Source organism: Hippopotamus amphibius, chromosome 9 (assembly GCF_030028045.1).
Source record: "Hippopotamus amphibius kiboko isolate mHipAmp2 chromosome 9, mHipAmp2.hap2, whole genome shotgun sequence".
Classification (NCBI taxonomy): domain Eukaryota; kingdom Metazoa; phylum Chordata; class Mammalia; order Artiodactyla; family Hippopotamidae; genus Hippopotamus; species Hippopotamus amphibius.
In genome coordinates, this window is record NC_080194.1 from 85,559,951 (window position 1) to 85,584,196 (window position 24,246).

The following is a 24,246-nucleotide window of genomic DNA, read 5'->3' on the forward strand; positions in this document are numbered from 1 at the left end:
GTAGTTTCCTGCGTGCGCTGAGTGCTGAGTGCTGGGAACTGCTGGAGGGAGGTAAGTGACCAGGCTGGCAGCATCACACCTCTTGCCCCTAAGGACTAAGACCTGCCTATTCTAGCTCCCTTTCCCTATCTTTAAATCAGTTTTTTGGGGCTCGTTTTAACTGCAAGCCCGAGGTGGGGAATTTAGTCCTGGAGTGCGATCCCCAGAGGGTTTCTGAGGGTTTGGCAGTTTAGGGGAATTTGGGAGGTGTCGAAGGGGGATTTCGCCATCTCCGGATAATCTCAAAATCCCTCTTTCTACTTTACTTCCCTTCTACTTCACTTTACTTTTGTCTTCTTTCTCTCGTTCTTTCTTCCTTTCTTTCATGTGGACACGATGTTTCCTCAATTTTATGTAATTTTATGCTGAGGAAATGGAGCGTCAAGCCTTCTGCCTCCTCTCCCGCAACCCTGATCGGATTGCAGTCCCTACAACTTTTTATGTAGAAATTCATGACCGCCTGTGATCCCTTCTGTTAGTATTTGGACGCTGAAAATTTTAGGACTGAGCATTTAAAGATGCAATCACTCTCCGTTTCTATCCAACCTCCACTTTTCACCCACTTCCGGATTCTGGGTTCTCCGCTTGTCCCCTGCAGCAAGCTGCAGAGGTGTGGCCCACAGAGCCACTCCCGCCAGCCGCTCCTCCCTGCCCCCTGCTGTTCGGGGACTACTGGATTCCTCAGGGTCCACCTAGCACGCAGCCCGCCCCCCCACCTTTAGTCAGTGAGCCACACCCTAGTCTTCCAGCTGCCTCGAATTCAAGGCTTTGACCTTGGTCAGCGGCTGTGGCCAGTCTGCCTACCTGTTGCTGGGTGCACTTCTGAAGTGTCTTCTTGAAGGAAGAACTAATTCTGACACAGCATCCTTTGTCTTGGGAAGGGTGAGGGAGAGGGTGCAGAAAATCAAACTTCCCTGAATCAGGAATTTGTTCTGGGGTTAGAATCAAGAAATAAGGCTGCTTCTTTGTAGGAGACACTTCTTCCTCCCCATCTGAAAACCACCTTTGGTGAGTCTTGCCTAACCTTGGAGCTTGGGTTGCCTGACACAGTTTCTTCAGCTGCTGCACCCTCTGTGTCCTTTTCTGGCTTTAAGCTCGCTGCTGGTGTGATTAAAAATTCTTCCTTCTCCCAGCCCCAGCCTGTTCTACTAGGGCACTTACCCCAGCCAGGGGTCTGCTTGGAAAGCTCACCTCTCTTACAGCTGCTACTGCCCAGTGTTTTTCTGTCAAATTGTGAGCCATTTTGCCATACTCAGTTTTTACCCAATTGCTCAAAATAAAAACAGACAGGGAAGGAAGAGCCTGTTTTATTGGTGCTGATTTGTGAGGTGGGGCACAGTGTATAAGAAACACAGTTGCCATCAGAGGCACGGGCCACCTGGCCTTTGCTCTGGATTGGGGTAGTGTGTGATGCTTTAAAGGGTGATTGGGATGAGCACAGAGGGCCTAGCAATAGCCCTGCCAAGAGTTTCAGAATTCTTGTTCTAGGAAGGAAGCTGCCTTCTCAAAAACCCCAAGGTTTTTCTAGCCTCTAGGATCCTGAGTGAAGGTTGGAGTTCCCAGTGACTCATCTGCCCCTGAGATTTTGGACAACATATTAGTATCATGTTTCTTCAGCATTCTCTGTGCACTGGGCAATTCTATTTTAACTCCTTTAGAGTGTATTTTCAGTGAAAATCCTCCTTGTTGCTGAAGATTGCAGTTCAGTCACTTTTTGACAGAATACTTAGCAGCAAGCTCACAAATGCTTGGGTTCAGAATAGTTCCAGGGCAGCTTCCAGTGGTGTAAGGTCCAATGAGTACAGCCAGCTGCAGCCATTAATGCTCTGGATAAAGAAATCATAATGTGAATCATAATCTATGTACATAAGTTTATCTCTTTGTTAATATGTCACATGAAATGATTGTCTAAGATTGTAATAAATTTTGGAAGATATGTTTAGAATGGCCTGATTTAAAATAGAGGACATGCTACATATATATGTATATGTGTATATATATATATATGTCTTAGACAGTGGAAACCAACAGTGATTTCAATTATGAGCCATGAAAAGAAAAGTTACAAGGTAATTGCTTCAAGTTGTGGGGGTCCATTTTGGATCAGGCAGCTTCCTACATGCAAGTGTCTGAATAGCAAGATCCAAAGTAATGGCAGAGGTCTATTTAACAATAGTAACAACAATAACAGGAACAATTCTCTTCTCTATCGGCATTGATTAAATGTTTCCTATAGGCCAGGCACTATTCTAGGGATTCACATGTTTTAATTCATATGTGCATATGTGATGTATAGGTATTATGGTTTTCATTTTAGAAAGAGAGTACTGAGATTCAGAGTGGTTAAGCTAATTACACTTATTCAATATATCTAAGGAGTGGTGTATTAAATACGCTTTTGAAAAAGTGGAGCCAGCATTTGAACAAGTGGAGCCAGCATTTGAACAAGCCTCAGGGTATTTCAGAGATTTACTGTTTAGTGGGTACTTAGTGAATCTTACAGCTTCCCCACCTGGGTCTGGCATTTAGAAGGTGCCTTACTATTAGCATCTTTTTATCCTGTCCAGTGTTTTTCTAGCTTCCTCCCTCCACCATTATGCCAGAGAGAAGCACATAAGGTGCTGGCACTTGAGTGGATAATTCCCAACATGTCACTCTGTTCATGATGTGTCTTTTCCACAGTAACTTTGTGTCACCATGGTGCACCCCTGTGGCCTCCTAACCTGCCACAAGGAGCCAGGTAAGTCTAATTCATGACTCTTACTTACCATTGCATCCTTGTCACCTAGCCTGGCCTACAGAAGGCATTCTGTTAAAGTCAGTTGAACTCCTGAACTCTGGTCTATCTCCAGTGCCACTGAAGAGCATCTCTGTGACCTTGTCCATTTGTGAGTTTGTGGCTGGTGTGTCTGCAACCTTAAACTATGAGAATGAGGAGGAAGTACCTTTGGAGACCTTCTTTGTATTCCCCATGGATGAAGACTCAGCTGTCTACAGCTTCGAGGCCACAGTGGATGGGAAGAAAATTAAAGCAGAATTACAGGAAAAGATGCAGGTACTAGGGATAAGTACATTATCCCCCCCCTTCTTTCCCTAATGCATGCTTTTCAGGATCTCTAGCAAATGCAACTTCACAGAAAGTGCTGATGTTGAATGCTCTTTCTTCTACCCATCTAACTGTTATTTTTCTAGAATCATTTAGAGAGAAGGTCAATCATAGGCACTCCAAGTATAGCTGTGAACTTGGCAAGACCAATCATAGTCCCTCCATACCTGTCTTTGTTTTCCATACCATTCGTGCCTTCATCAACCATGTCACCTTTTTTCCCTGTTCTTAGGCACAAACCAACTATGAGAATGCCATCAGCCAGGGCCACCAAGCCTTCCTGTTAGAGGAGGACATGTCCTCCAGGGATGTCTTCTGTTGCAATGTGGGGAACCTCCTCCCGGGGTCAAAGGCAGCACTCACCCTGAAGTACGTGCAGGAGCTGCCCCTGGAAGCAGATGGGGCTCTGAGATATGTGCTCCCAGCTATCCTGAATCCTCGATACCAACTGTCTGGTGCGTCCCCTCTCCCTTTGAATAGTATTGGTGGGTGACATAGTTGGGGAAACCCCTTCAAGCTTGTAGGGTGCTAAAACGTGCCGGGAGGGGGAACCGAACAAAGGTAACTTTTTTGTAGGACAGTCTGAGGACAGCTGCCTTGCAGTGAAGGCTCCTGTAGTCCCTTTGGAGGACCTGCCCTACACAATCAGCATGGTGGCCACCATCAGTTCCCCGCACGGCATTGAGAGGATTCAATCCACCTGCTCCTTGAGTCCTATTGAGTACCTTGGAGTTAATAAGACTTTTGCTCAGGTAATTCATAAGAGAGCATTATTGTTGCTGGTATCCCTTTTTCTTTAGATCCTAACCTTGGTCCTCACTCAACTCTTCCTAAGTGTTCCTTACTTTTTCTTATTAAGCCAGAGGGAATCACATGGTGCTCCTTCCTCATCCCCCTTTAATCCCCAGGTACTTCTCTCCATTTTTGCTCCTGCTCCTGACCATTCTCTCTCCTGGAAGAAGCCTGTAGCCCTCAGCTCTGACCTCAGCCCCAGGCAGCAAGCAGTGATAGTTCTAACATGGCTTCTTTGCCTGTCCCCAACTCAGGTTTCCTTGGCTGATGGGCACAAGTTTGATCGGGATGTGGAACTCCTGATTTACTATAGTGAGGTGCACACCCCCAGTGTAGCTGTGGAGAAGGGGGAACCCAAAACGAAGCCAGGTATTTTCTTTCAAATTACCCTGTTTTCTTTCCTTCTATCCACTAGTGGGTAAAACATTGAAATAGCTTACACTATGAAGTGCAAAAATGGTTAAGTTCAGTGAACATCATGTGGTTATGTCTTGTAGGCGAATCTAGTAGGTAATTGAACAAAGGACATGAACAATAATTCACAAAAGGAAACACAGCTGGTTTACAAACATGTGACCACGATCAGTCTCTACAAATGCAAATAAAAATGAAATAAAAATAATAATGTGACATTTTCACTTTTCATATTAAAGATTTCCAAATCTGATGATGCCTTGAGCTTTAAAAGGTGTGATGAATTTGGCACTCAGAGATTGCTTGAAGCAAAATAATTAGGTATCAAGCTTTTGAGAGGAAATGTGGCCATATGTGTCAAAATAAATGTTTCTTTTGGTAATTCCAGGTTTGGGAATCTTACATAAGAAAATAAATCTAAATATAAGTAAAAACATGCATTGAGAAGTCCTTTGCCCTTTTAATTTAATAATATCAAAGATTGGTAAACAATCAAAATATCTTACAGTGGCTAAATTACTACGCTAGGTATATTTGATGTGTCACTATGCAACTATTAAAATAATGTACATTGACGGATTGAAATAATATGGGAAGAAGACTTCCAAAGAGTATTAAAGAAAAAGTGAGTTGTATAAATAGATTACCACTAGGAAATTACCTATGCACGGGGAAAACCTTTTTAAAACAAGGAAGTATGCAAGTAGTAATTGTGATTAGATTAAAATTAAGTTTACTTTTCTACTATTTAAATCTAACAAATAGCTTTTGTTGGTTGACTCATAGACCTTCATGTAATCTGACCTGGGGTTCTTTTTTTTATTACGGTAAAATTTATATACATCAACTTTACCATTATAAGTATTTTTAAGTATAAAATCCCATTGCCTTACATACATTCACCTTGTTGTACAACCATCACCGCAGTCCATCTCCAGAGGTTTTTCATCTTGTCCTAGTTCCTTAATTTCTGAGACTATGTTTAGTTTTTTTAATGCTTAGTTTATTAATTTCTTTATTTTCTCTTATTTTCTAAGTTTTCCTTAATATCTGTGTACTTTTCCTTGTAATTATAACTGGTATAACCCACGTCAGTCTCTTGTTCTGTGGGCCCTCCCTGGGCTGACAGGCCACCAGATTGCAGGTGCTGTAACACATGACTTAAAGGATATTGCTACTTCTGAAGCATTTTCCACATTGGTGGAATGGAAGCATCCTTGGGGACAGTCATAGTCAAAGTCCTATGGCTTGGGTTAGGCTCTTATATAACTACAACTGCTGTGAAGACAGTTCCCTGTAGTTGGTCTTCAATAGGCCATCCTTCTCGCACATTGTCAGTGTTTGGCCAAGGTAGCTGTATACTCGAGCTCACAAACTGGAGTGCCTTAATTTGCCCTCATTTGTTCATCCATTTTTCCTTAGAGGAAGCTGCCAATGTGAAAGCTGTTTGTGGAGGTCCCAGCCTCAACTGGTTTGCAACAGCTCCTCTTCCAGGAAGCCCCGTGCTCTGTCTTTGTACATTAGTTACCTGTTTTTGTCCTTTCCTTTTGGGGAGTTGCCCATCATGTGCCCCTGAAATCCTCCCCACAACAGTGACTTTGTCTTTAATCAGGATTATTTTAATCCACTGGAGAAAGTTCTGTAATGTTGGATCTCAAACAGTAAGGGTTGAGATGTCAAGCCCTTTCATTTCAAGCTCTACAGGCCATGGAGGGACATCAGGGGCATCCTTTACAAGTCTTGAGAATCCTTTCCAGAAGAACTGCTCGAATCATGCTTTCCAGATGATGTGTTTGGTCCAGATGACTTGCTATTACCATCTGTGCAAAGAAGCAAATGACAGCTGACTGCTTGACTCACTAAAACAATTTATAGTTCTACCAAAGGAAGCATACCACCACATGACAGAAATACAGTATATATATATATATACACATATATATGTGTATATATATATATATATATATTAAGCTCTTTAATGGAGTATAATTGCTGTACACTGTTGTGCCAGTTTCTGCTGTACAACAAAGTGAACCAGCTATATTTATACATATATCCCCATATCCTCTCCCTCCTGCAACTCCTTCCCACCCTCCTATCCCACTTCTCTAAGTCATCACCAATCATGGAGTTGATCTCCCTGTATTATGGAGCAGCTTCCCACTATCTATCTATTTTACATTCGGTAGTGTATATATGTCAATGCTACTCTCTCACTTCGTCCCAACTTCCCCTCCCCCTGCCACCCTGTGTCCTCAAGTCCATTCTCTACATCTGCATCTTTATTCTTGCCGTCACTGGGTTCATCAGTACCATTTTTTTAGATTCCATATATATGAGTTAGCGTGTTTGTTTTTTTTCTTTCTGGCTTTCTTCACCCTGTATGACAGCCTCTAGGTCCATCCACCTCCCTACAAAAAACTCAATTTCATTCCTTTTTATAGCTGAGTAATATTCCATTGTATATATGTGCCACATCTTCTTTATCCATTTATCTGTTGGTGGGCATTTAGCACTATATTTTTTTTTAAATCCTAGGATCTACTTTCCATATTAAGAACATGATACTTAAAAAAATCATATTTATAATTTAATAAAAATAGTCACATAAAACAGTTTATAGATAATTTTATGAGACTATTCTTAATCTGAGTTGAGTCTTATACTGAATTCCTTAAGGGTGTTATATCACTTAACCCTTAAAATAATCTTGAGGTAGGTATTACTAACTTGATTCCACAGATGAGGAAACTGAGGCTAGCAAGCAGAGGAGCTAGGGTTTGAAATGCCTCATTGAAAACAGAGGAAGCTGAGACTCCTGGAGGTGAAAATATTGAGGCATGACAAAAGAATTATGCTAGATAATACATACACAGTGTTCCCTATGTGTCTGGCATTGTTCTAAGCAGTTTAGACCTATTAACTCATTTCACTGTTGTGGCAACCTTTCTGATTTCTCAGTACAGTGCCAGTCCCACTATAACCAGCTGTCTCTCAGAATGGAAAGAAATCTACCTTGCCCATTAAAAAAAAATGTAAGCTACTCTTCTATCCTATATTAAGCTCTGGATTGTGTAAAAGTTATTTTTGAACCAATGTTCTAGCAAATATTCATTGAGCCACACCCATTTTATTTGGAAGCCAATATGATTATTGAGGTATCTCATAGGTAAGAAATTAAACTGAGCTAGGTCTTGTAATCATTCTGAATCCCAGGGCTACTGACCCTTTAAACTTGTAATCCTAGAATCACTTTATAAAAATACAATGTTGGAATTTCATTCTATGTCTTCTTATATTCTCTGAACAGTAAAACTAGAGTTTGTATAACCCAGACATTCTCATTTCATCTCCTGCATCTGTTTTCACTTGTTTCTCAAAATAGAGTCACAGCTATGGCTTTCACAACTTGGCAACACAGGCTAGGCTCCCACGGTCTCCTCCATACTATTATTTGGATGATGCTAGTATTAGAGTCCAACACACATTCAAGTGGTTATCTTTCTTTGTTCTGGAGAGTATCAGTAAGTGCTTCATCTCCAGAGCAGATGGATTTCCTTGTCATGTATGACACTTATACTCTCAGCTGTTGTAAATTGTCAAGATAAGCATTGTCCACACAAGTGCCATTTTTTCAAAGCTGTAATTAAGAATTAAGGACCCGTATAATAAATTTCCCATTGATTTGATTCAAAAAGAAGGTGTCTCTGCAGATAAATTAGCTTGATTCCTCTAGCAAATGCTGGAACATTTTAGCTTGATGTATTTCACTCCTAGCTGCTAGGAGATTAGCATCCAGGTATAGTATTTTAATTGTTGCTTGTATGTGATAACCTCTACCCTCTTTCTTCTCTTTCACATCTGTGCTACTTCTGTATCTTTTATATATGTATAACTCACCTCAAACCTTTTGCCAGCAGACATGATATAAAGATTAAACTTTTTTTAGATTTGCATTTTCTCAGCTCCTTATGTAACTCACTACAATTGATTCTTGGGGTCTTTAGGATTCTTGAGTTCCCTTTTGTCTTACAGCATCCTTATCCTTTCTGAGTAGATTGTCTGATGGGAGATCCAGCTGCAATGGTGAGTTTCTACCCGGATATCCCAGAAGCTCAGCAATCCAATACCTGTGGAGAATTTGTCTTCCTCATGGACCGCTCAGGAAGTATGCAGGGCCCCATGAGTAAAGAGAATAAATCTCAGCAGCGCATAGATGCAGCCAAGGTAAAACTAGTTTCTTCCTTTTTCTGGTCATTTGCTCCAGTGGGAGTGAATCTTGGGGATTAAATTAGGATCCATCTGGAGCTGTGGGTCTGTTTCCCATCTGAGCTAGAGATGGGACCACTCTGAGTCTAGCCTTGGAATAGAAGGGGGTGAGAAGAGTTACCCCCTTCGCAAGAGTTAGATTGGCAGGGTCCGTGTGATTGAAAGGATCCTCTTTCACCATCTCCTCATGCTTTCTTCCTTCAGGAAACACTGATTTTGCTTCTGAAGAGTTTACCTCTAGGCTGTTATTTCAACATCTACGGATTTGGATCTTCTTATGAGGCATTCTTTCAGTAAGTTTCTAGAAGGGCCATAGAGAATCCAAAAACTACTTTAAAGAAAGGACTAGATTGTTAAAGGGGTTACTGCAGAATTGACTTTGGCATTGAAGATTTCAGGTATGGTTTTTTACCTTACCTCACAATTCAGGGACTTAATACTGGGCCATGTTGGGTAGCCATCACTCACTAGGGGTGTTTGTTTTTCTCAGGAATAGTGTGGAGTATACACAGAGTACCATGGAGGAGGCACTGAGGAGAGTTAAGCTTATGCAGGCTAACCTAGGGGGCACGGAAATCTTGACACCACTCCGGCACATTTATAGGGCGCCTTCCATCCCAGGCCACCCGCTGCAGGTAAGACTTGGAACAGAGCTAACCGAAGGGACAGAGAGAATGAAATCTGTGTTCAAGAATCCATAGCTCTGGGCTTCATTACAGAATTGTTGAAATGTGGTATGTATTATAATTTAGTTTTATATCATATGATAAAGAGACTAAGATGAGAGGCATTTGATAGAATTCCTCTTCCTTAGTTCCATGCTATGGACAGTAGATACGGAAGCTTTTTTGGGAACTGCCACAGAAGCCTTGCATGAAACTAGTCGGGGAGATGCTGAACATTGCCAGGGTTGTGAACAGACCATGTGAGAGCGTGGCGAAAGTGACAGTGGAACAGTGGAAATCTCATGCCCGTGTGAAGGGGCATTGGAGTCTCTGGAATGAAATAATTGGGTTTTTCAAGGGCAAATTCTGGTATCTTTAGATAAACTTCAGAGACTTGATGAATGTCTTCTTTCTTTCTACAGGTTTTTGTCTTCACAGACGGAGAAGTTTCCAACACATTTAGTGTCATTAAAGAAGTTAAGAGCAACCGGCTAAGGCACAGGTATGAAGCGAATGTGATTTCTGGGTGACTGGATTCATGTAACGTCATATGTAATCTAGTGCCCTCTGATACCAGTATTGACATTCCTTTCAGAGAGCAGAATGATTCAAGAATTTTAGTTTCACCAGCTGACAATATTTTTCTATATAATTTCCCCTCCCTACTAAAAGGAAAAAGTAATTTTCTAAATAACATCAACAGCACAACAAAATCATTCACCTATAGTCTCTCTGAACCACAATGGAAACAAAATTGAACAGTAAGACTTTTTGTTTTACTGTAAACATTTTAATCAGAATAATACATGCAGAAAATGACACAACTTTAAGTATAGAGCTGGATGAATTATCAGAGTGACACATGTGTAATACTACACAAGTCTAAAACCAGAATGTTTCCAGTATCTCTCCATCTCTACCCTTTTCCATCACAAACCATTTTTAATCTCTACTCAATTTTTCCTCTCCAAAGGAAATAACTTTCCTGACTTATAACAACATGTGTTATTTTTGCTTGTTTTTGAAAGAAAATAAATGAGTTACACAGTGTGTTTTTGTTTCTGTGTATCTTGCTTCTTTCCTTCAGCAGTATGTTGAGATTCATATGTATTTTGCATGAAGCCTTAATTTTCATTGGTGCATAATATTCCATAGGATGATTATACCATAATTAATTTATTGATTCTACTGCTGATGGACTTTGGTTTAGTTATTAAAAATAATACTTCTAAGAACATTCTTGCATTCTTGTGCATGCAATTTTTTGGATATACATGTGTGTGTACATATATATGAGTGCATGCATAACTATATTTGTACAATATAGAATTCATACACGAACACACTGAAACAGTTGTGGAATTTCTTGGGAATGCCAAATAGTTTTCCAAGTTACTGTGCTAATTTAATACACACCAGCATTGTATGAGGATTCCAGTTGCCCCATTACCTATCCAAAATTTGGCATTGTTTGTGTTTTTAAATTTTAACTAGTTTTGTAGTATCTCATTATGGTTTTAATTTGCATTTTCCTGATAACTAATGAAGTTTCATATTTATTGAACACTTGGATGTCCTTTTGTGATATTAAGTCTCTTTCCTATTTTTTTTTTTTGTTAGATCTTTTTTTACTGATCTGTAGTTCATTCTACGGCCTAGATACAAGCACTTTTTGGTGTGTTCTAGATATACAGTTTTCTGTGCTATAGCTTTTCTGTTCACTCTCAAGGTGTTATCTTTTGATTAATAATTGTTAATTTTAATATATAATTTTAATATAAAATCAATGTAAAATTAATATAATTAATTTTAATATAAAATTAACAATTGTTAATTTTAATATATTAAATTTAACAATTTATGTTAAATTATATAATATATTTTCCTCTATGGTTAATATTTTTTTGTGTGTGTTCTGTTAAAAAGTCTTCCTCTACCCAAGGTCCTGAAGGTATTTTCCTTTGTCATTTTCTAGAAGATTTATTATATTTTTTTTTTACAGTTAGATCTGCAGTTCACCTGGAATTTATTTTTGTGAATTGTGTGAGGTAGAGGTCAGGTTTCTCTTTTCTCTTTCCTTTTTCTTTCTTTCTTTCTTTCTTTCTTACATGTGGGTATCATGTTGTACCATATTTACTTCATCTATTTTTTTTTGTTGAAATATTTGAGAGCAAGCTGCAGATATCATAACCTTTCATATGCAAATTATTATGCATTCAATCTTCTAAGAACTAGGACATTCTGAGAAATCACAATAAAACTATTAAATTCAGGATATTTAATTTTTATATAATACCATTATCTAAATATAGGCCAATTGCCAATTTTTAAATAATGTCCTGTATATATATTTGTTTGTTTTTGTTTTTGTTCAAGGAACAAATCCGATAACAAGTATTTTATTTTGTTATTATGTCTCTTTAGTCTTCTTTCCTCTGGAGTAGTTTCTCAGCTTTTCATTATCTTTTATGACGTTGACATTTTAGAAGAGTGTTAGCTAGTTATTTTCATAGAAATTCAATTTATGTTTGACTATTTAAATTCATGTTTAGATTAATATTAAATATTTTTGGAAGAAATATTCCAAAGTGAATTTAGGCCTGGTGATAAATTTTATCAGTTAGTTAAAGGTGGTATCTGACATATAACTTTGACATTTGGTAAACATCTTGTTCTCAACAAATGTTTACTGAGTAAACATTTTAGCATTCACTGACGATTATTGCCACAGGTTTTACTCTAAGTGATTACAAAAGGGTGATTTTTCAATTCTGTCAACTTTTCCATATTTATTAGGTGGCATCCTGATATAAAGAGGGGTTTTCCCTTCCTTCCTCCCTCCCTCCCTCTGTTCCTTTTGTTGTATCAATATGTACTTTTGGATTCTTTTGTTATTTTTACTTTTTTTTAAAGATTTATTACTTTCAATTACTCTTAATATTAATAACAATATTAATATTATTTAGATTCTCAAAATGCCCAGATTTGGTCAGTGGAAGCCCCTTTTAACTTGCTCCTATGTCTTTTTCACGTCTCTGGCTTATGAATATTTTCTTTTTCTCTTACAATAAAACTTTAAAAATTTTTTATTTTATATCAGAGCATAGCTGATTAACAACATTTTGTTAGTTTCAGGTGTACAGCAAATTGATTCAGTTATACGTATACATGTATCTGCTCTTTTTCAAATTCTTTTCCCATTTAGGTTATTACAGAATATTGAGCAGCGTTCTCTGCTATATAGTAGTCCTTGTTGGTTATCTGTTTTAAATACAGCCGTGTGTACACGTCAATCCCAAACTCCCAATCTATCCCCGCCACTCTTCCCCTTGGTAATCATAAATTGTTCTCGAAATCTGTGAGTCTGTTTCTATTTTGTAAATAAGTTCATTTGTATCTTTTTTTTTAGATTCTGCATATAAGTGATAGCGTATGATATTTGTCTTTCTCTGTCTGACTTACTTGACTTAGTATGATAATCTTTGGGTCCATTCATGTTGCTTTAATCTTTGGGGTCCATTCATGTTGCTGCAAATGGCATTATTTCATTCTTTTTAATGGCTGAGTTATATTCCATTGTGTATATGTACCACATCTTCTTTATCCATTCATTGTATTATTGTTTTCTGTGTCAATAATGTTTGCTCTCATCTTTATTATTGTCTTTCTTTTAAGTACTTTGGGTTTGGGGATGTTCTTTTTCTTTTCTTTTTTCTTTTTCTTGACATTTTATTTATTTATTTATTTTAAGCTCTTTATTGGAATATAATTGCTTTACACTTTTTAACCAGCTTTTGAGGTACACCAAAGTGAATCAGCTGTATTTATACATATATGTATAAATACAGGGGATGTTCTCTTCCTAGCATCTGGAGATGGGTACTCAGGTAGTTGATTTTTGGACTTCTTTTTTCCTCTAATATGTATATTAGAAATATACATTTTAGCATATCTGTAGCTGAATCCTAAATTTGGTTAGGTGGTTTTCCATTGGCATCCACTTGAGAGTATTTTCTAATTATCATTATGATTTCTTTTTTAAGCCTATGTTTCAGAAGTATAGTGTATCATTTTCCAATATTTGGGGATTTTCTCTTTCTTTGTTAGGTGTCAGATATTTTATATGAAATATTAAAGAAATTCTTTGTGTCTAGATGATCTTTCCTTTGAAAGGGTTTACTCTTTGCATCTGCCAAGTTGCTGGACTAGGAGCAGATATCAGTCTAAGTAGAATCTAATGAACTTCAGCCATTTGATGCCTGGTTTGTTTCTGATTCACCTCTACTTCTAGGGCATTCTTGTTCTAGGAGGATTTTATTCTACAGAGTTGTGTTAAAAAAACTGAGGTGTCTATAAGGGTACCTTCTCTTTGGAAAGTCCAGATCTGAAACCCTTAGAGTTTCTACCTTTGAGCCACCTGTTTTGAACTTGGCACTTGTTTTAAGAGGTAAAGGGATAGCAGACACCATGCTCATCTCTCCTGGCTTCCTTCCTCTCCCAGGTCTGGGCTCATAGATTCTTACTGTCTTGGTAGCCCTTTGATGTTTTCAAAGAGCTTATTAAAAATATTGTATATAACTTTTCTAGTTCTCTATTGGCTTGACACAACTTACTGTGTCATTGTTATGAGCAGGACTCTCCTGTGGGTTTTACTTTAAGCCATAAGCCATTTAAGTTCCCTTCTTCTGCTCGCCACCTGTTTCCACAAATCAACTAAACTCTCTAAGCATCAGTTGAAAATAGACATAATAATAGTACTTATAGGTTTACGCTGAAGGTTAAAAGAGTATGCCTAAGTAAAGCGTTAGGAACTGTGCTTGACAGAAAAAGTGCTATATAAATTTTGACATTTTTGTAGTTATTATCTTTATTACTCTCAGCCACATGAAACAGTTAAGAAAGTGCTAGGCATGTAGTTAATCATCAACAAATATTCTTTAGCTTGAGTTTTATACATGAAACACTTAAGCATACACATAAAAGCCGGTTATAAGACATAAAGAACATTGGCTGCAATTTAGAGATCACGTTGGAAATTTGAAGATAGTACCAAGATGCTGGCAGGCTGTGGCCTCTAGAGGGCATCATCACAGTTAGGTTACTATAGTTAGAAGTCAGGTTCTTAGCTGTACAAGTTTAGAGCATTAATCCCAATGCGGATGTCACTAGACCTGGGGATGATGACTCACACTAACTGAAAAGAGATGGGTGCGGAAGCCAAAATTAAAGTGTATTAAGTTACCATGAAAACTATTTTCGTCATAATGCTTATATTTGTATTACCTCTGTTTATAGACAGTTCTATTTGGGAATCCAGACTGTGATTAAAAAGCTGTTTGGTGCACATGGACTTGGGTGGGGAGAGAACCCTCCAGTTAGAAGAGCAGAGGCACTTTTTTCACCCTAAGACTAGCCTTATGAGGGCAGATGTGGTTCCGGTAAAGTGTTAGTCAAACGCTGATGGCAGTGTGTTTTTCCCTAACTCTTCTGATTTCTCCTTAACTCATTCTTTGGATTGATTATTAAAATAATTGATGAGGATGTAGTCCTGTTATTTTGTTGTTTTTGTTTTTGTTTCTGCTTCTAGAATCAGTGTAATATATAGTGGTTTGCCAAGGGCATCTTATAGTTAGGCTAGTGCTCAAATGCCATTTCTACCATTTAGTAGGTGTGTGATCTTGGACATATTTTTGAAATTATTTGGGTCTCAGTTCCTTATCTGCAAAAATGAGGCATAAGCCTATCTCCTAAGAACCTTGGAATGATTAAATTACATCATTAAGTTAAGGCATCTGGCCTCCTGAAATACAGAATATGCTCAATAAATTACAGCTATTACACTTTTGGTCAAGGAAGAAAAATATCTCTATGTTTTTTTGACCGTTTTGTGTTAATTTTATAATTTCATTTTTTAGTATCTGTCTCTAACCTCTTCTTTTACAATTGCAGATGTTTTTCATTTGGCGTTGGAGAAGGAGCCTCCACCAGCCTAATAAAAGGCATTGCCCGTGTATCACGGGGCACTTCAGAATTTATCACAGGCAAGGAAAGGATGCAGGCCAAGGTGAGGGACAGGCCTTATGTCTACAGGTGGAGATCCAGAGAGAGTGTGGAGCGGGGCGGGGCATGCCGCAAGTGCAGACAACTTGCTGCCAGGATTCATCTCCTTGTATCCCCAAGGCCTTGGGCTATATACTTAGTGGGGCTACGTTTGGCCTTATGCAGAAGGGGCCCAGTATAGTTTTGGAAGAAATGGCATCTGGAATTGGAAGCCCAGAGGCAAGTTGCTGGAATTGGTTAGGGCTTTGTGTTTAAGACCAGAAACAGAGAAACTGAAATTTGAATGTCATGATTGATATTCCAGGTGTTTGCTTTAGGACCTCTTCTGGTACTATACCCCATCCTCCATGAAAATGATACAAATTAAAAAGAACAATAGTAATACATTTGGTAGACTGGAAGAAGTGCTAGATTGATAGTCTGTTTGATTAGTATACACAAGGGAAGGGCATCTTCCACCTCTGGTTAAATTTCTAAATTCCTCCCTCTTTTCCCAGATTTGATCCCTGCTTCTCCTGGGTCTCCTTTCCCTGACATTTCCTTCCTACAATCATAATTGTGTTATTAAATCTCTCAGCTTTAGCTTCCTCATGTGTAAAGCAAGAGTAGTAATTCCCATCTCCTGGTGTGGACAGTATTAAGGAATAGGCATAGCATGGATTGTGTTGCATAGCACTACGTGATATTCAGCTAATAGTATTATTGTTGCCATTATTATGTTTTGTACTTATTCTGTTCTCTTTCCTCCACCAGGCTCTTAGAGCCCTGAAACTTTCTCTGCAGCCTGTGGTAGATATTTCTCTGAGCTGGGATTTGCCTCAAGGTCTGTCTGCTAAAATGCTTTCCCCAGAAGAGACTGTCATCTTTAGGGGTCAGAGATTAATCGTCTATGCCCAACTGACTGGGATGATGCCGGTGAGTTCCCATTCTTGTCTGTTCCTCCAGTCAGAATAGCTATTGCCCTAAACTCTGCTCTGGACAATTTCATTAAAGCTGGTAGGGTCTCATCAAGAGAGTACACTTGCCAGGTGGAGCCAGCCTGCCCCCTTCTCCATCATTTCAGGTCTGATTTCCTGAGCTAGTTGGTTTCCGGGCAGAAATTTTAATGTGTTGGGTTAGGGAGCTGCCCCAATTCTGACCCTTCTTTTGGTAATCTCGTCCTTCTATCATTTCTAACCCTTCTCTAATTTGTAGCCAGCAGAGGCAACAGGAGAAGTTTGCCTCAAGTACATGCTCCAAGGCAAGAATTTTGAGAATAAGGTGAAATTTTCTCTACAACCCAAGCTTGATGCCAAGTGAGAATTCAGTTTTCCTTTGCTATTTTCTTTCTTTTTTTTGGTTTCTGCCGTCTTTCAGGGTTAGTTTCTTTCTCTTAATTTTGGGCTCAATCGTGTCTGTACAATCACTCCTCCTTTCTAACCTATTTAGCTCTTCTTCTTCCCCTAATCTGGCCTTTTCCTCCCTTTCTATCCTTAGCTTTTGAAGGCCCCGCATGACTGGCCCATGTGTGCTTGTCCCTAAATCATAGGAATTTTTTTCTTTTAGCCTCACTATTCACCGACTTGCAGCCAAGTCCTTTCTCCAGACCAAGGACATGGGCTTAAGGGAGACTCCAGCAGGTGATAAAAAAGAGGTGTTGGAAGTCAGCTTGGAATGTGGAGTCATAAGCTCCTACACAGCTTTTGTTGCCATCAACAAGGATCTCAACAAGCCACTTCAGGGTCCACTGGCTCGTCGGGATATTCCAAGGCCAGTTCTATTGCGTGCTAGTGCAGCAATGCCATGGCATCTTGGAGCTGGTGAGGTTTTTTGGGTTTTTTTATAAATTTATTTATTTATTAGCTGTGTTGGGTCTTCACTGCTGCACATGGGCTTTGTTTAGTTGCAGCAAGCGGGGGCTGCTGTTCGTTGTGGTGTGCAGTCTCCTCATGGCCGTGGCTTCTCTTGTTGCGGAGCATGGGCTCTAGGTGACTGGGCTTCAGTAGTTGCAGCACATGGGCTCAATAGTTGTGGCTCATGGGCTCTAAAGCGCAGGCTCAATAGTTGTGGTGCACAGGCTTAGTTGCTCTGTGGCACGTGGGATCTTCCTGGAGCAGGGATTGAACCCAAGCCCCCTGCATTGGCAGGTGGATTCTTAACCACTGTGCCACCTAGGAAGTCTTGGAGCTGGTGAGTTTTATCCCATTCAAACTCATGTAAAATAAGGGGCTCTGGAGATCTGAACACAACATTTAAAGAAAAAGTTTGTGAAAGGTCCTAAGTCCCACCATATCTAGGATTTCTCACTGGTGTTTAACTTTTCTAGGGAATCAGAATATATTTCATTGGAAAGGAGATTTAAAATAATCCAAGGGAAGAAAGGAAGGAAAATTAAAACAGAAAGTGCACACAAACACTGAGCAGTCACACTGTCTAAATTTGAAGCTGATTTACCCCGTTGATGATTAGACGGCTAATGATTACATAGGTGGCTGATGAACTGCTTGGTAGTGCTAAGGAATGGGTGTTGATTGCTAGGAGTGTCTCAGGCATAAGCCAAGCAAGCTTGGTTATAGATATTAGGGGCTTGAGGTGAAGAAATATCAGGTGAAAAAATTTCCTGGACAGAATTCTGTGGCTGAAGGGGAATGTATGATGTTAGTTCTAGAGACAAGCTTCAAGATGAGCCTGGATTTTTGTTTGGGCAACTGGGTGGATGATGGTACCACTTATTTAAGTTGAGTAACAAGATAATAGGAACAAGTTTAGGCAGTTAAATGTTGAATTAATTTTTGAGCATTTTGAACTTGACATCTCTATGGAATGTGCACATGAAGATGTCCAGTAGAAACTGAGTTAGACAGATTTGGTGTTCAGAAAAGAGGTCAGGGATGAAGATATATATTTAGCAATATTTAACATCTAGGTAATAACTAAAGTCATGAGAATTATGAGATCATTCAGAGGGCAGGTATTAAGTGAGATGAGAAGAGGGACGAAATCCAAACACTGAGTCCAAACCCAGTATCTAGGGATGGATGGCAGAGAATTTTCCAAATGAGAATAAAAAGAAATGAAGTGGGAAGAAAAGAAGTGAGTGCATATTCAAAATAAAAGGAAACTGTGATATTCAGATGGAGTTATCAAAGTGTTAGATACTACAGAGAAGTCAAGGTAAAAACTGAAAAAGGGGCTATTGGGTAAATATCAAAGAAGTCCTTGCCAGTCTAATTAAGAGCAATTTTATTGGCTTGGATCAGGAAAGAATCGATATTACAAGATGCTAAAGAGTAAAGGAGAGAAGAGCGTTCAAGATGGCAGCATAGGAAGATACTGAGCTCACCTCCTCCCACGGACACAACAAACCTGCAACTACATACAGAGTAAATCCCTCAGCAGGGGACCTGAAAACGGGATGAACAGGGTCTCCACAACAAAGGGTGACAGGACAGCATCAAGACAGGTAGGAAAGGCAGAGATATGTACGGCTCATCAGGGCAAAATCCACACCCAGCCACCACGATCCACATTGAAGAGGGATCCTAATGGTGAAGATCTTTTCCCTGAAGAGCAAGGAATTTGAGCTACACCTCAGGCATCACAAACCCTAGATCCTCCACAAGAGAGATGAGTCCCCAAAAGACCTGGCTTTGAAAACTGATGAGGAATATGCCCAGGAAGACTATAGAGCTGAAGGGAAGGGAAAACCTACTCTTGAGCTAAGAGCTCATGTGCAGACTTACTTGACTCCTGAAACAGCACAGAAACACCAGGTAGAAAATCTCATGTACCATATATGGAGGGGACCAAATTATTAATCTTGAAGTGTCTGCCAGAGAGATAGGAACCAGTAGGGATGCTCCCCCAGGACTGAGACCCTGACAGGAGCCATTTTGGTGAGCTCAGGCTACCCTGCTAATGCTGGTGCTGGCTGGCATAATTTTGAAATACTCTCTCTAGCCTGTTAGCACCAGTGGGCATGCTCCATTGAGACCCCTGCCCTACCTGTGCCTTAGGCCTCACAGCTGTCCAAGTGATATCCCTGCCCACTAGGACCCTTTAGCAGCTGCAGCCAGGCTTTGAAGCAATAGAAAATCTGAATAGACCAATTATTAGTAAAGAGTTTGAAACAGTAATGAAAAATCTCCCAACAAACAAAAGCTTTGGACCAGTTGGCTTCACTGGTGATTTCTACAAGGCATTCAAAGATTTAATACCTATCCTTCTCAAACTTCCAAAATTTAAAGAAGATGGGAACTTCCCAAACAGATTTTACAAAGCCAACATTACCTTAATAACAAAATCAGACAAGGACACCATAAGAAAAGAAAATTACAAGTCAATATCCATGATAAACATAGAGGCAAAAATTCTCAAAAGTATTAGCAAACTGAATCCAATAATATATTAAAAGGACCATATACCACAACAAAGTGGGATTTATTCCAAGGATGCAAGGATGGTTCAACATCTGCAAATCAATGTGATACATCTATCATTAACAAAATCAAGGATAAAAATAATGTTATTATTTCAATAGATGCATAAAAATTATTTGGCAATACTTTACTGCGTATGATAAAAACTTTCAACAAAGTGGGTACAGAGGGAATGTACCTCAGTATAATAAAGCAAAAACAACAAATGGGACTATATCAAACTAAAAAGCTTCTGCACAACAAAGGAAACCAGCATGAAAACAAAAAAGCAACCTACTGATTGAGAGAAGATATTTGCAGATTATATATCTGGTATGTGATCAGTATGAAAAACATAAAAGAACTCATGCCGTTCAACAACAACAACAAAAAAACTCAATTGAAAAATGGACAGAGGATCTGAATGGACATTTTTTTCCAAAGTAGACATAAGATAGCTAACAGGCACATGAAAAGATGTTCAGCATCACTAATTATTGAGGAAATGCAAATTAAAACCACAATGAAATCTTACTTTAGTATAATTTCATACTAAAAACCTGTTAGTGTGGTTATTATTGAGAAGACAAGAAATAACCAAGGTTGGAGAGGATGTAGAGAAAAAGGAACCCCTCATACACTGTTGGTGGGACTCTAAATTGGTGCAGTCACTATGGAAAACAGTATGGAGATGCCTCAAAAAATTAAGACTAGAAGTATCATATGACACAGCTATTCCACTTCTTGGTATTTATCCAAAGAATACAAAAACTAACTCAAAAAGCTATATACACTCTTCTGTTCACTGAAACACTGTTTAAAATGGCCTAGATATGGCGGCAACCTGTGTCCATCGATGGATGAGTGGATAATGAAAATTTTGGTATATATATATAGGCAGATAGATAGCATAGATAGATAGATAGATAGATAGATAGCATGTATATATATATGCCCTAAAAATGAAATATTTGTCATTTGAAACAAGGATGGTCTTTGAAGGTATAATGCTGAGTGAAATAAATCAGATGGAGAAATGTATACTCTCTGATTTCACTTATATGTGAAATCTAAAAAAAAAAAAAAAAAAGACAAAATTAACCAACAAAATAAAACAACAACAAGCTCATAGATACAGAAAATGGATTAGTGGTTACCAAAGGGGAAGGGGCTTGGGGGTTGGGTGAAACGGTGAAGGGGGTCAACTGAATGGTGATGCATGGTAACTTGACTAGTGGTGGTGATCCCTTTGTAGTATATATAGATGTTGAACAATAATGGTGTACACCTAACACATATAATAACTTAGAAAAAGAATGAATGAGAGGTGGGAAATGAGGGACAGCTTGTAAAGACACTTTTCATAAATGTTAAGCTGAAAGAGAGAAGGAACAAAGAGTAGTATCCATAGAGGACATTGTAGAGTTGAGGTGGATTTTTTGTGTGTTATATCTCTAAAATTTCAGCATGGGAGAGAGTTAAGGATGTTGTAATACTAATAGGAAAGTGCCAGTAGAGGAGGTTGACGTTGACAATATTGGGGGAGAAAAGGGTAGCTTATTGAAAAGGGAGTTTGAGGAAGTGAGAGAATGAGATCTAGAGCAGCAGTGGGGGGGACTAGCCCTTAATAGTAGAAGTATTAACACATTGTCTCACTGCTGCCAGGATGTGGAGGAAAGGCGATGGGGGTAGATTTTAGGTCACAGACTGAGAGACAGGTTTTTAGAGTTCTGTATGATAGTTTTTCTATAGTTTTAATGAAAGCAACAGCAAGATTAGCTAATGAGTATAAGACTAGAAGTGGTAGAGTAGATAATTTGAGGAAAGAGTTTGGAATATCCCTGTGGACAACTGAAGAATGAAACACCCAGGGAGAAACAGCGGATTTGTCAAGGAGAGTTGAGGGTCCAGTTTAGTTTAGATACCTTGATTTTTTAGTGGCACCAAACTGCTAAAAGGAACCACAGTTTATGTGATTCATTTCAGCAGTACTCAGTTGCATTGGTGTAAGAATGAAGTGGGTAGAGTGTTGGCTTTATGTTAAGGCTGGGGTTTTGTCAGACGGATGTGATGGAAAGGAAATTAGGGACATAGAATTGACGATATTATAAGAGAGTGGTACAGTGTTGGACCTGACATTTGGACTAAATAGAGAAGAAAGTAAAGATAGAAGGAAGTTGTTATATAGGGAAAAAATAGAGGAAACAAAAGATGTAGAATCCAGATGAGGTCAAAGACCATAGAAAATAGGAATCTCTCTTAGAAAGCTGGAAAAAGTGGGTACTATTTTAAAAGTAGGATATTTTTAAAGTTATTTTTTACAGGTGGAACAATCTGCTTGTTAACAAGATTATGGCGGGAGGGAGTGGTGAAGTAGAAGGGAGGCTGAAGCCATTTCATTTGAGGAAGTCAAGAAGTTTTGATTTAGGCTGTTAGATAAGTTATCTACATGAGTATTGAAATCTCTCAAGGTGGTGACACCTTTCAATGAAGTACAAATCTGTGATCTAGCTTTCAGACACTTCAGTGGGTGAGGGGAAGTGACAGAGGTTGGAGGTTGACAGCAGTGAGGATATGAGGAAGGTAATCCCAGTGAGGGTGGCAGAGTGATGATCTGGATGCAACAATTGGGATTGAAGAGATTTCTAACCATACCTCCCAAACCTGGGGACTTGGGGTATGGTACCTCGAGCAACTGCCATTTGAAGAGGTAGAGAGAGAACAGTTTTTTGGAAGTAAAAATAGTTTTAAGTTAAGGTAAATAGTTGGAAGAAGCCTCCTAGGATGAAACTAAAGGTGCAGGAAAGATCATTGTCATGCATCAAGGGTTCCAGAAGACACAGTAGAAAGGGCTCAGAGGGTAAGGGCGTGTGCAGGAGGTGGGATCATGGATGAAGAAAAAATGCACATTAGAGATAGTGTCTGAACTGACGTGGATAGGAGGGTCTCAGGTTATCCAGAACTTTTGGCTGTAACAGAGATTAGAGGGTTCCTCGGTCTCACTGTCTGTCCTGGTGTTTTCCAGTTCCTTCAGAGGACTTCTACTTACGTGCTCCTGCACCTCTGTCCTTGATGGGCGCTCATTTTGAAAGCATGTCACACCAGCGGGATGGTCATCATCCTCATCTCTTTAATGAGCGCCTGTTTTCCCTAGGTGAGCGTCTTTTTCGGAAGTGTTTGTCTACCAGAGGTGTTGGACTAGCCACACCCAAGGCTCCTGGTCACAGACAAATGAAGACACGCATGTGTTTCAAAGAGACTTCTCATGAGATGGGAAGGCCTCGTTCTTCCAGCAAAAGGACCAACTCGGAAACTCACCGTCCAGGTGAGATGGGCCTCAGTTCTATCCTCTTATCTATGGGAGTGGAGAACTAATCTTCAACACTCTGCTAGCTTGTGGCTTTCTCTACCTAGGAGGTAATCTGCTTAAAAAGCATCAGGCAGAGGGTGAGATTTGTCCAGTACCTTTATTTCCCAGGGTCAGTCCAGCTTAATTAGTCTACAATTTATGACCCTGAAACCTACCCAGTGGAGTCCGAGTTAAACCCTAGACTTTGCCATCTCAGCTCACACACCTTGCCTATAGGCTGGCACCCTCTTCCTGCAGAACTCACCATGTTAGGGCCCCTGCTACATTGGTCATCCTTTTACAAGCTGGGTTTACAGATAGATCTTCCTGACGCTGTGTGATTGACTCTCTGTCTATCACCAAAGGGTGTTCCTTGGTCACTGCCTTGTGTTCCAAGCAGCTGGCTTCTCATGCACATGACACATGGAATCTAAGTACATTTCACCATGAAGGGGTGCCTTTTCTACTAAAATAGACTCAAAGGTAACTTCTTTCTAGTCTCTCCAGTTTTTGTAGCAAGAGTTTGTGCTGTACAATTATTTCATGGTTTAAACATCTTATTTGCCACTTACTCTCTGCATACTTACTCATTCTCTTTAGACTATTACAGAGAGGACTTCAAGGTCCAAGGTAAATTCAGATCTCTGTACTCCCAATTGCTGTGGAGTTTTAGGCAAATTAATTCACTTCTCAGAGCCTTAGCTCCCTCAGCTGCACAGATACTCACCTCCTGGTGTTGTCACAAGAACCTTCCTAATGTTATCCACAGAATAAGTAGTTTCTCAGTTTGTGTTGGTTTTCTATGCTTTACTAATAATTTAGTAACTTAGAATATTCCTGCTCTGAGCTTTCTGTCTTATGAATCCTTTAACCAAAGTAGAAAGAAAAATTACCCAGCAGTGTAATGCTGCTGGTTTTTATGAATTAATTAATTAGCAACTACTATTTGTAGGGAGCCAATTAGTGACCTTCCAAGTACTTTACATTCTTCCTCATGTGTTAGGCACTACTGACCCCAATTTACAGAGGCTGAGATGCCCATTAGTTTAATAACTGTTACATTTTGTGTGCTAATAGCACTGAGATTCAAACTAAGACTGTTGAAATTCACAGCCTTAGATATATTTTTTTCCCACTGGAGTAGAACTGTTTTCC

General features: G+C 39.3%; 1 protein-coding gene across 3 annotated transcripts in view; it reads left to right on the plus strand.

Moving 5' to 3' along the window:
• Positions 1-24,246, plus strand: part of VWA5A (von Willebrand factor A domain containing 5A) — a 29,959-nt gene continuing 5,713 nt past the window's right edge. Inside the window, exons 1-15 of one of the 3 annotated variants that reach the window (XM_057749241.1) lie at positions 1-51; positions 2,722-2,779; positions 2,892-3,094; positions 3,378-3,600; positions 3,722-3,897; positions 4,192-4,306; positions 8,409-8,578; positions 8,825-8,913; positions 9,111-9,255; positions 9,708-9,787; positions 15,235-15,349; positions 16,099-16,260; positions 16,540-16,640; positions 16,891-17,144; positions 22,897-23,067. In XM_057749241.1, coding sequence (XP_057605224.1) covers positions 2,737-2,779; positions 2,892-3,094; positions 3,378-3,600; positions 3,722-3,897; positions 4,192-4,306; positions 8,409-8,578; positions 8,825-8,913; positions 9,111-9,255; positions 9,708-9,787; positions 15,235-15,349; positions 16,099-16,260; positions 16,540-16,640; positions 16,891-17,144; positions 22,897-23,067 — 2,047 coding nt within the window. In that variant the 5' untranslated portion in view covers positions 1-51; positions 2,722-2,736. Of the gene's footprint in view, positions 52-941; positions 1,048-2,721; positions 2,780-2,891; positions 3,095-3,377; positions 3,601-3,721; positions 3,898-4,191; positions 4,307-8,408; positions 8,579-8,824; positions 8,914-9,110; positions 9,256-9,707; positions 9,788-15,234; positions 15,350-16,098; positions 16,261-16,539; positions 16,641-16,890; positions 17,145-22,896; positions 23,068-24,246 lie in introns of those variants that run through there. The other 2 variants (XR_009055504.1, XM_057749239.1) reach the window with 2 other exon arrangements.